We start from the raw sequence: 12253 nt of genomic DNA, 5'->3' as shown, positions 1-12253 counted from the left end.
TTACATGGCACAATGTGTTGCTATTGGCTATATTCCCATGTCAGCTGTGGCCTACCTAGAAAAAAGTGATGTGATGCTGGGAAAGCACATTTGAGCAATGCAGCCTGTTTTTCGCCCTTCCTAAATTGAGGGTGACTAAGTGTTTATGTACTTAATACATGCACCATACCCTAGTCATCATGTACTATATTTACTCTGCTGTGTTTACTGGAAAACTGTTAAAGGCTTGATTCACAAAAACTTTTCTCCTGGTCTCTATATATGGGAAAAAAATGTAATGAATCATATGCAAAGTGAGTCTTTTCATTGCTGTATTAATTTAATATCAAGAGTTTTACATCAGTTGTGTGCCAAATACATTTTTCGTTATTACTGAGTGAAAAGATATGGTGGCTGTGTTAATCCACTCTTCAAGGTAACAAGTAGAAATAAAACAAAAATATAATACCTTTTTATTGGATTAACACCCCCTTTTATAAAACCATAGTGCAATTTTTAGTGCCGGACATGGCAGTAACAGCTTTGATGCTCATAGAATTCCTATGAGTGTCAGAGCTGTTACCACCATGGCTGGTACTAAAATCCGTGCTATGGTTTTGTAAAAGGGGGGTAAATTAATTAACCCCCTCTTTTATCAAGCTGCGCTAGAGGGTTTTAGCACAGCCCAGTGATGTAAGTGCTCTGACACTTAGAAATTCTATGAGTATTAGAGCATTTACTGCGTTGGCCCACATTAAAAACCTCTAGAGCAGCTTGATAAAAGCTGGCCTAAGTTAGTCCAATAAAAAAGGGTATTATATTATTTTTCTTTATGCTTTTGTTTTATTTCTACATATTACCTTCATTATTACCGAATTAAATAGATTCATAGAAATAAATATGGCATTTAAAAAGCAAGGGGAAGTGCCTGGAACTACAATTTTTGTATGTATAAAATAATAGGATGCATATATTTACCCCAAAATTTCCTAGTTTGATTTCATATATGCTGTGCTCCAAAGCACGGACATAAACTGAGCAACTCACTCTCATTTATCTAATTGGAGGAAAATTATGATGACATTTTTGTGTGTTCTGTTTGCAGAACAAAGTGTTCTGAAAGTCAATACGCTGTGGGGGGAGGACCTTAGCAAAGAGTGTATTGTTTAAACTGAAGAAGCCAGTGTGCAAATTGGAAAAAGCTGACTAGGCTCAAATGGATCGTATGGAATTGCAAAAAGTCAACATGGAACGTGACACTGAGAGTAACAGCGGAGAAAGCAACGAAGGTGGCTACACAACGGGGATGAATTCAGAGAAAGGTACTTTTAACAGGTAAGCAGCAGGCACTATAAATTTTCTACATGGTACTTTCAATCCAAAGAATGCAGTGTAATTTTGGGTGTAATTATAGAAACAGAAAAAAAAAAAAAAAAAAATTTCATCTGTTACCGAATTCCCAGTCATGAAAGCATGGTAGAAAAAATTTTTATTTGAAGACTACCACAAACATCAGAAACTCTTCTACACATATTTAATGTTTATTTCTCATTCATATCAAAGTTTCACAACTAAAGACATTCGAAAAGCAGTTCACCTGAGTAGCTACTGTTCAATCAGACCTTCCCAAGACTCTTTACAGACTTATTATTACTCTATCTTGATCTGACTGTTTAGTTTTCTCCCAAGCTTCATCTATGTTCTAATCTAAATTGTTCTCTTTTTCCTTTTGGTGTTCAATGTATCTTGCATTATTCTTGTACCCAAGTTACTACTTTGTGTATAATCTTTCTACCCAGAAACAGAGACAGCTCAGCCTATGGACTAGGTGAGTCCCTGGCCCAGGGTGCTGGTGTTAAAGGGTACCAAATCCCAGTCCAGTCTACCTTCAAACTTCCTTTGGCACTTTTTATCATCAGGGCCCTGAGACGGTGCCTCACTGGTCCTGCAGGATGGGAAGACTTGAGAGAGGGGGGGGGGAAATATTGGATTTCAGGTTGGGGAGAAAGGAGATAAATACCAGATGGGGGGGAAGGGGAGTGGCACCACTGTAAAAGTTGGCTCAGGGCATCACAATTCCTTGAGCCAGCCCTGTCCAGAAATCTTGGCTAATTTGTATCCTCAATAAGGTCAATATTTACTCATACTGAGCTGTGCTATGAAATGGACTTAATGGGGCAAATTCAATATACAGCGTCCCGATTGTAGGCGTCCTACCGCTGTCTAACCAGAACAATTGGGATGCACATTTTTTGTTTGTTTTTAAACACCCCAAGGCAGGCTGCCTACATTGTAGGCATCTTCGTGAGCCTAGGGTGGCGCATAGGGCCACCTAAGCTTGGCCAAGACTAGGCATGGCTGTGGTTTCACACAAAAGTGGCCTTAGGCGATCTTAAGCAGGCCTAGGCATCTCCCTAGGGCCGTGATAGGCGCCTGAAATGTAGGCCAGCAAAATGCTGGCCTACATTTCAAATAGACATAGCCGCTGAACTGATCAGTTTAGCGACCACAACAGGGAACCCGTCCTCCCCGCCCCCCCCCCCCCCCCCCCCCCGAACACTACTGGCAGGTATTATGGTATTTGCAACAGGTTTTGTCTCTATACAAGCTAAAGAGAAATTTAAGATCTGATTCAATTATGCAATTGGTTGTGGATACTGTACATTATGCTGTAAGAAGTCACTCTGCATTTTCAGTGGCAGCAGTAGGTTTATGAACAAGTTGCCAGGCAACATACGGCTGTATAAGAACATTGAACAATTTTGCAGGCATGATGAGACTGTGTAAGCTTTTTTATGTTAGACTAGTTGATCAAAGAAAAAATGAGATTGTAGAACAAATTTTTAAACAGTGCAGTTATATGTGGATGTTTGTATATTTTAGATTGTTTTCTTCATGGAAAAGGGGAATGAAGATATGAATATTGTTGTTTGTGAGAGTTGGATTATGTCCATGTGCTAATAGGATAGGTGGGATATATTTTTTTTAATAAATAAATAAAATAAATTTATGTGGTTATATGCCAGTGTTCAGCACTTAACCACCTAAGTTCACTGGACAAATGAGACCGCATAAAGCAGGGCTGCCCAAGTCCGGTCGTCGAGATCTACTGGCAGGCCAGGTTTTCTGGTTATATGCAATGAATATGCATGAGAGAGATTTGTATACCTAGAAGGCAGTGCAGGCAAATCTCTCTCATGCATATTCATTGCGAATATCCAGAAAACCTGGCCTGCCAGTAGATCTCGAGGACTGGACTAGAGAGTTGCACGGGGACAGAAATCCCACCTATCCCCGCCCGTCCCCAACAGGATCCTCTCCGTCCCCACCCGTATCCTCTCCGTCCCCACCCGTCCCCATCAGGATCCTATCCGTCCCCACCCATCCCCGCAAGGAATTACCTCCATTCCCGCCCGTCCCCATAAAAAGCAGCAATTACTTCTGACAGAATCATCAATTCCACAGTTTCTTTTGCTGTTTTCCTTGTGGAATCTCTTTGGTGGAACCCTTTTTTTGTTTTCTGTTCAGGTAATTAACTTATAAACCCCCCTCTTTTACTAAGGCTGATGTGTCCATTATATTATATGGACGAACCCTGCTTTCAAAGCCTTCCATCCCCATGGGAGTCCCGCTGGCTAGAGGGGGGTCCCCGTGGGAGTCCTGTGGGACAGAGGGGGTCCCCGTGGGTTACAGGGGTTTCCCGCGGGATCCCCGCAGGACCCGCGGGATTCCCGCGAACCCCATTCCCGTGCAGACCTCTAGACTGGACTTGGGCAGCCCTGGCATAAAGAATAGCCCTATCTTCAGGCAGTTTTGATTAGGTAGTTAAGTGCTGAATATCACACAGCTGCATAAACCCAAATAGCTAATGCTGGTGCCCATACATAGCCTAGTATTGCATATCTAGGAAAAGTGGCACTGGTGGGGAAAAAAAAAAAAATCACTCGTCACCCCTATATATCTAGGTAAAGATTGAAATGAAGGGAGAATCTTCCAAATAATTTATTTTTATTAGTGTTTAGACATCTCCTTGTATTACAGTAGATATTTTAAAAAATGAGATTTGCTGAGTGGTAGAAGCCCAGACCTCCTGGGGATGAATTGAGCAAAGGAATATCTGGTTTGGAAATCTATAAGCTTATCAGTAGTCAGGTGGTAGTTCAAGGAAATCTATTTCCTTGAATAACGCTGAGATCTGGTAGTTACTCAGAAACAGTTTATTATAAATCATTTCAGCTAAATCACTGCACGTGGACTGCTGCTGAGGTTTACACTTTTTGCCGGTCTTGTTGTTCCTTGAAAGCAATAATCTTTCCTAACAGAGTAAACAGCTGATCTAGTATAAGTTATGATGATATTGCAAAAGCTCCAACAACCATTTTCAAAACTGCTTCAAAACATGTCTTGGGATACATCCTGTACATTGCACATGACAGCAAAGGGTCAATATTCAGCAGTGGGATACCAGGATACATTATCTTTAAATATTCAAAAGTGATCCGGTTAACTTTGGGGGAAGCAATTTTTCCAACTCAGCAACTGGTTAATTTTAACCAAATAATGCAGAATGTGAGTGTTCTTCAGTTAGAGGCAAATTCTATGAGGTGCCTAAATAAATAATAGGCTCCCTTTTATCAAGCTGTGTAAAGGTTATGTATCATAGGCAACTGTGGTAAAAACTTTTAAGAACATAAGCAGTGCCTCTGCTGGGTCAGACCAGAGGTCCATCGTGCCCAGCAGTCCGCTCACGCGGCGGCCCAACAGGTTCAGGACCTGTGTAGTAATCCTCTATCCCCTTTTCCTTCAGAAAATTGTCCAATCCCTTCTTGAACCTCAAAACCGTACTCTGTCCTATCATGCCCTCTGGAAGCTCATTCCAGGTGTCCACCACCCGTTGGGTGAAAAAAAAACTTCCTAGCATTGGTTTTGAATCTGTCCCCTTTCAACTTTTCCGAATGCCCTCTCGTTCTTGTAGTTTTCGAAAGTTTGAAGAATCTGTCCCTCTCCACTTTCTCCATGCCCTTCATGATCTTGTAAGTCTCTATCATATCCCCTCTAAGTCTCCTCTTCTCCAGGGAAAAGAGCTCCAGTTTCTCCAATCTCTCAGTTTTCCATACCTTTTATCAAATGTGTCACTCTCCTCTGAACCCTTTCGAGTATTGCCATATCCTTCTTATTGCAGTGATCCACAGTGACCTGTGATTTTAAAAAAAACCTTATGTGGCTTGATAAAAGGCCTTAATTAGTAAACAAAAAAAGGGTTCCACCAAAGAGATTCCACAAGGAAAACAGCAAAAGAAACTGTGGAATTAATTAGGTGTGATTCTACATAAGATAGGTCCACAGTAGCCATGTTTAGGGGTGGAGAGGGACTTAGGTGCCATTAGACATGATTCTCTAAAGGACTTAGTTGCCTATAGGCCTTTAAAATCCTGGCCTGTATTACAGGTGCCTACATTTTAAGTTAGATGCTGCTAAGTATAATTCTGTAATTGTTGCCTAAGTATGATTGACATGTGATAGGTGCCATATTTAAAGGCGCCTATCTTTTTAGACCCTAGTTACAGAATCTGGCCCTTACTGTTTTAAAGCAGTGTTTCTCAACTTCTTCAAATCAAGTACCCCCTAAGTCTAACAAATATCAACTGACCGCCCAAGCTCCATCCCAGATCTACCCAAGCTCTACCCCAGGCCCACTTAAACTCCACCCCAGACCCTGCCCCATTACTAATTGTATTGCAATTTTTTCCATTCATTTTTCATATACACACAATATACACAGCAGATATAAATTTTCAAAACTGACACATTTCATTCACTAAATTGAAAATAAAATCATTTTCCCTACCCTTTTTGTCTGGTGATTTTATTTTTCTAATCATCTTTATCAGACTCTGGTTGTACTTCCTTCTGTCCTCTTATGTTTCCAGGACCTTCTTATATATTGACTGTTTTTCTCTCCTTCACTTTCTGCCTTGCATCCATCTTTGGCATTAGCTTTTAACATTCAATTTTTCTGCTTTCTTCTCATAATCTACTTTTCCATTTCTTACCTTCACTTCCTATCTCTCTCCTCTCCCATGGTATGGCATCTCTCTCTCCTCCACTCCCCGTTTCCATGATCTGACATCTCTCTCCTTCCCTCCCTCACCCCCCTCCCCAGTAGTCCAACATCTCTCATTCTCTTCCTCCTCACAGTGGTCCATCTCTCTCCTTCCTTTCCCCCCTTCCCACAGCCTGGCATCTCTCTCTACTACTACTACTATTAATTATTTCTATAGCGCTACAAGACTCCCCTCCTTCCCTTCCTTGAGTCATCTCTCCTTCCCGTGTAACATTTCTCTCTCTTTACTTCTTTTCCTCCTTTCTGCCCCCTGCAGTCCAACATCTCCCCTCCCTTTTGCCCCCTCCCAATCCAACATTTCTCCTTCCTTTCTAACAGTCCAACATTTCTTTCTCTCTGCCTCCTGCATGCTTCCTCTCCTCCGGTACTCATTCCCTCCCCCAACCAACATCTTTCTCTCTCTCTTCCTCCAAGAGTCCAACTTTTCACTTTCTATCCTCTCCCCCTTCCCCTGAGTGTTAAATTTCTCCTTCCCTTCTTTCTGCCCTCCCCATCCATCTCTCCCTCTCTCTTTTCATGAGTCCAACACTTTCTGCCTCCTGCACGCTTTCTCTCTTTCTCCTCGCCCTTTCCCTCAAGTGTGACATCCCTCTAACCCACCCACCTAGTCCATCTCTCCCCAATCCCAACCCCACTCGCAACTAACACACTTACATACAGCATATAAAATTACAAATTACAAGTCGCTTCAATGACAAACGTTAAAAAGTTAAAGAAGTATAAGGGAAGGGAAGAGGGTGCGTGTGGCAAGGGAGTTGGGGGGAGCGGGGACGAAGAAGAGGGTGGGAGAAGGGTGCCTATCACCCTCGCTACGCCACTGCCCACAGAAAGGCTGTAGATCAAGCCCATGACCCTTTACTCATCAAGACTTAAAAAGAATAAAAATTGGTTGAACTTGCATAGTCTGCCCAGTAAGTTGGGCACTGGTCTTTGACCTAGGGGCCACCAAGGGAGCGGACTGCTGGGCACGATGGACCACTGGTCTGACCCAGCAGCGGCAATTTTTATGTTCTTATGTTAACATGCTCTCTCCCCATGCACCATTTCTCCCTCTATTCCACCCCATGTCCATTCTCCCTCTCTCATCACTCTCACTCATCCTGCAAACAGTTTTCCTTCCTTCCTTCCCACCAACCCCACTCACATATAATACGCTCTATCCCCATTCACTATCTCGCCCACTCCTCCAGCATGCAGCACCTTTCCTTTCCTTCCCCTTCTTCAAGTCCAGCAGCACCTTCCCCTTCCCCTTATGCCAGGTCCAGCAGCACCTCTTCTTTCTTTGCTTTCCCTCCCTCTGTCCATAAGCATCTCTCCCTCTCCCCATGTCCCGCAGTATCCATCCTCCCTTCCCCTTCCCTGCTCTCCCTTCCCCATGTCCAGCAGTACCCCTTCTCCCTTCCCTGTCAAGCAGTACCTCTTCTTACCCTAGCAGCAGCTCACTGTGTGCTTTTAACTTCCCAACACAGTTGTCGCTAGCGTTAGTTTAGCCGCGGTTCTATAAAACAGCCTCAGCGCCTTTGCTAGGCCTGCCTGCCTCCAATGATGCAACTCCATATTTCATCAGAGGAGGGCTGGCCTAGCAAAGGCCTCGAGGCTGCAAGATGGAATCACCAGCTAAACTAGCACTAGCAGCAGCTGTGTGGGGAAGTTAAAAGCGCACACTAAGCTGTCGCTGCTGGTCTGAGAGGAGGGGGGGAGGAGAGAGATGAGAAAGGTGGAAAATACATGATGGCAGAAGGAATTTCAGAGACATACAGCACTGCCGCCGGTGCCAAATACCCCCTAACAATGCTACGCATACCCCTGGGGTACACATACCACGTGTTGAGAACCTCTGTTTTAAAGCATCGCCAGCACATCTCTAATTCATCTTCTCTTTAGCTGAATAACTTTTGGCCAGACAAAGTTGTTTGGTCAAAAATTACCCAGTCATCAGGGGCAAATTCAGAAATAAAATTTTGATCAATTAATGCCTGAGGTTAAGGGGAGCAACCAACACAAAGGACAAAGCTGTGGAATTGATTATCTTGATACAATAGTTTATTAAAAGTCTCCACAATAAAGAGATGCAGGTCAATAAAACAATCCATATAATACACAGTAAAGAAATTGTGGTGTGGACTTTTAATAAACTATTGTATCAAGATAATCGATTCCACAGCTTCGTCCTTTGTGTTGGTTGCTCCTGTTTTCCTGTGGAATATCCTGGTAAATCCCTTTGCCTTGAGGTTAAGGGGACATATCTTTCAAAACTAGAACCTCACAGTGCTATCCCAACCAAATTCATATAATTTTCTTTCTTGTTGCTATGATTAGTAATTTTGCTGATGAAGATGATGCAGAAAGTCAAAAGTTCCTTACGAATGGATTTCTTGGGAACAAGATGCTGGAAGAATATGAGGAGGAACACGTGAGTATCCCCTGGTTACTACTATAGCACTTTGTGTTAGTAGCTGAAACATGCATCAAGGGTTCATACACTGTAAAACACGAAATCCTATGTACTTAAGCCTGGATTCTCAATACAGCACCAGAATTGGCCGGCGCCTGAAAAAATTGCACTGGCCGCATGTCACTCAAACTACGGTGCTATTATGAGAACCGTGGTCTGCATCAAAGATAGGTGTTGGAAATTTAGGTCAGGGTTTTACAGGCCTAGATTTCCAGTGCCTGTCTTCCACATAGAATCACGCTTAGCAGTGCTGAGTGTCAACCTTGCCCATAACCACGCCTCTTTTGACATTTGGTGCTGGTAAACATCTGTGTAGATGCAATTCAGGTGCCTTTTTGAGGCACCTACTTTTTTTTCTTAATTATTTTTTAATTGTATTTTTAACAGCACGGTCAAATGCCACTTAGGTGCCATCCAGGCGCTTACCGGCACCTTCCGAATGGTGCCATTTTGAGAATCCAGGCCTTAACAATTGAAAGGATACTCTCAAGCTCTATCACAGCTGATCTGATGTGATCTTAGGCAGAGTACACTGAAATATGGCTGTGTCGAATCAATACAAATTTTGTATTGGACAAAAGAATAAATAATTGAACTAAGGTAATCTCCTGAGTTGCTCATCAGTTCCTTCCTTTGATTGTCATCACTGTTTTTCTTCATATAAATTTAGGTATGAAAATGGTGTGATCATTCATTTATCTAGATTCATGAAACTACTGCTGAAATTCAGTGCTAAACTTCTAACTTCTTTTCATCATCCTAAATCTGCCCCTTTTGCTAACCACTTTTATGCTCCAACATTTGATGATGATGATGGATATTTATAGCTCTATTGCTAAATTAGGCTCAAAGCAGGTTAACAATACAAGAAAGGATAATAATCCCAGAATTAAAATAATGATAACAGTGGCGTACCTAGGGGTGGGTGGGTGGGGGAGCGGTCCGCCCCGGGTGCACGCTCCAAGGGGTGCACAGCTGGCCGGATCCGGAACCTCCCGCACTGCTCCAAACGGCACCTCAGCGCGGCTGCCGTACTTAGAGCAGAGTCAGCAACCGCGCTGAAGTGAGAAGGTCCCTCGATGACTGCGCCATCTACCACATCTGATCCAGAAGCGGTAAGTGACGTCGGGGAGGAGGGTGGACCGGCAGCCGCAGTCATCGCGGGATCTTGCCGCAACTAACTGCGTCTGCCTGCCCAGCCCCCTATGACATCACTTACCTCTTCCATCCGGAGCAGAAGCAGTCATCGCAGGACTTTTGGGATGGAGAAAGAAAGGAGCATAATAGGGTGGTGAAAGGAGGTCAGGGTGGCATGGAAAGGTGTGGAGGGTGAGAAAGGGAGTCAGGGTGGTATGGAATCATGCTGAAGGGTGACAAAGGGGGGTCAGGGTGGTATGTAATCATGCTGAAGGGTGACAAAGGGGGATCAGGATGGTATGGAATCATGGTGAAGGGTGACAAAGGGGGGGTGACAAAGGGGGGTCAGGGTGGTATGGAAGGGTGTGGAGGATAACAGGGGGGTCAGGGTGGTATGAAATCATGGTGAAGGGTGAGAAAGGGGGTCACGGTGGTATGAAGCGTGGTGGAGGGAGAGAAAGGGGCAGATGTTGATGGAATTGCAGGGAAAGAGACATTAGGGGGAAGGATACTGCATGGAATTGGGTTGGAGGGAGAGAAAGCGGGCAGATGCTGATGGAAGTAGGGGGAAGGAAGAGGAGAGAGTGAAATGCTAGACCATGTGGGTGTGGGAGAGGGAAGGGAAGAAGAGGAGAGGATAGGAGAGATGCCAGACCATTGTAGGAGGGAAGGGAGGAAGATGGATGCCAGACTAATGGGGGTGAAGGGAGAAATGGAGGGGGATGCATAAAGTTTCTAGAACGGGAATAGAAAGAGAGAAGATGCCATATAGAAGGGGCAGAGAGAGGGTAAGACAGTGGATGAAAGGAAGAGAGTGACAAAAAGATGAGGAAAGCAGAAACCAGAGAAGACAAGGTAGAAAAACAATTCTATTTATTAATTTATTTTGTGCTTTAGGTGAGATGCATCGCTGTTTCTGTGATGTTGCATTGTATGCAGAGTCCAGCTTCTTGGTGCTTCAGTTTAACCTTTGTCTACATATTTTTATTCTATCTCCCCATTTACAAAACTGTAGAGCGTTTTTTGGCGTTGGCATCTGAGCTGTTACCACCGTGGCTAAAAACCACACTACAGTTTTGTAAAAGGGGGAGGGGTTAGTTTGTGATTACATACTAGGTGAAGGTGTTTTCTGTGTTCTGTGTGTTTGAAACGACATGGTTTTCTGTTAGGATTGACTGTGTAGGATTGATCTGTACTAGTCTGTCTTGTTTAGTTTTACAATGGGTTTATTGATGTACTGCTCACTGCAGTATGTAAGATGCTGCCTTTTCCTAGATATTCATGTGTGACATGTGGATTGTTACTAAAAATCATGTTTTTCATACAGATGGGGGGTGTCAAAAAATGATGGGCCCGGGTGTCACATATGCTAGGTACGCCACGGAATGATAATTATATTTAATAATGAGGTTACTGCAATATCACAATAGAAACTTTGGAAAATAGGTATAATTTCAACAATTTAAGACAATAAATGTAAGAAGAACATAATCTAATTTCAATTTATAAGAATTTAAGGGGTAATATTTAGCCCATGGCAGTAAGAGCCAGATTCTATAAATGGCGCCTAGAGACAGCTATATTGTAAGTGCCACTCGACGTGGTTGTCAATCAACTGCTAGATGCCATTTATAGAACCTAAAGGTAGGTGCCACTACATTAGGCCAGGTTTTCACTGGCCTAATCTACCACTGCCTATCTCGGATGCCTAGTGATGCCTAACTCAACCATGTCTATTCTCCACCCCTAACTACGCGTACTTTCAAGGGGTGAAGGAAGAAAACAATAACACATACAAACACAGAGTTCTAAATTATTCAGATGCTACACAAGACTCCGGAGAGAATTCAGATATAGCACAGAACTAGCCGCATCTAGATTAGGAGTCTCTGACCCTTCCCATGTTTTAAATTACATGGTCAAGTATCGCATTATTTATCGTCAATTAAACCAATTAAGTTAGGTGTCGGTAGGACACTTTCAGCGTCCCTATGAGAATCAGGGCCTAAGACATTACCCTATTTAATATATTTTTCTTCTTTCATCCCTAAAGAATCCTGGGACCACTTCGGTTGGAATGTCCGTATTTAACCTGGGTAATGCCATTATGGGCAGTGGTATCTTAGGACTCTCATATGTCATGGCCAACACTGGAATAATTCTTTTTGTGTAAGTATAGAAAAACATTTTAAAAGACAAAGAAAATATGAATGTTGTATCCAGAAATGTAGTGGTTCTCAAACCAGCCAGTCTAGTTTTCCCTAATGAATATGCATGAGACAGATTTGTATGCCTCTAACCTCCATTATATGCAAATCTGTATCATGCATATTCATTAGGGATATCCTGAAAACCTGACTGGCTGGTAGTCCCCCAGGGCAGGTTTGAGAGCCACTGCTCTACAGTCTATAATGGAAACTCATAATTTTCATTTCATTTCCCATGTTATTTGAAGCATAGTTTCTTTTAGTTTGATTACTCTTCATTGTCATTTTGGGGGCTTCATTGTTAAAAGTGTGCCCCCTTTGCAAAACAGTGCACACTATTTGCAAAGAGAG

The 12253-nt window shown here is 43.0% G+C and overlaps 1 protein-coding gene across 4 annotated transcripts in view; it reads left to right on the top strand.

Moving 5' to 3' along the window:
- Nucleotides 1–12253, top strand: part of SLC38A4 (solute carrier family 38 member 4) — a 207504-nt gene that overhangs the window by 139528 nt on the left and 55723 nt on the right. For all 4 annotated transcript variants that reach the window (XM_033957520.1, XM_033957518.1, XM_033957519.1 and 1 more), the window contains exons 2-4: nt 1085–1314; nt 8423–8516; nt 11749–11864. In XM_033957520.1, coding sequence (XP_033813411.1) covers nt 1196–1314; nt 8423–8516; nt 11749–11864 — 329 coding nt within the window. In that variant the 5' untranslated portion in view covers nt 1085–1195. The remainder of the gene's footprint in view (nt 1–1084; nt 1315–8422; nt 8517–11748; nt 11865–12253) is intronic.

Source organism: Geotrypetes seraphini, chromosome 9, assembly GCF_902459505.1.
Source record: "Geotrypetes seraphini chromosome 9, aGeoSer1.1, whole genome shotgun sequence".
Classification (NCBI taxonomy): domain Eukaryota; kingdom Metazoa; phylum Chordata; class Amphibia; order Gymnophiona; family Dermophiidae; genus Geotrypetes; species Geotrypetes seraphini.
The sequence above is the reverse complement of the archived record's forward strand: the minus strand, read 5'-3'. Positions and strand labels throughout refer to the sequence as shown.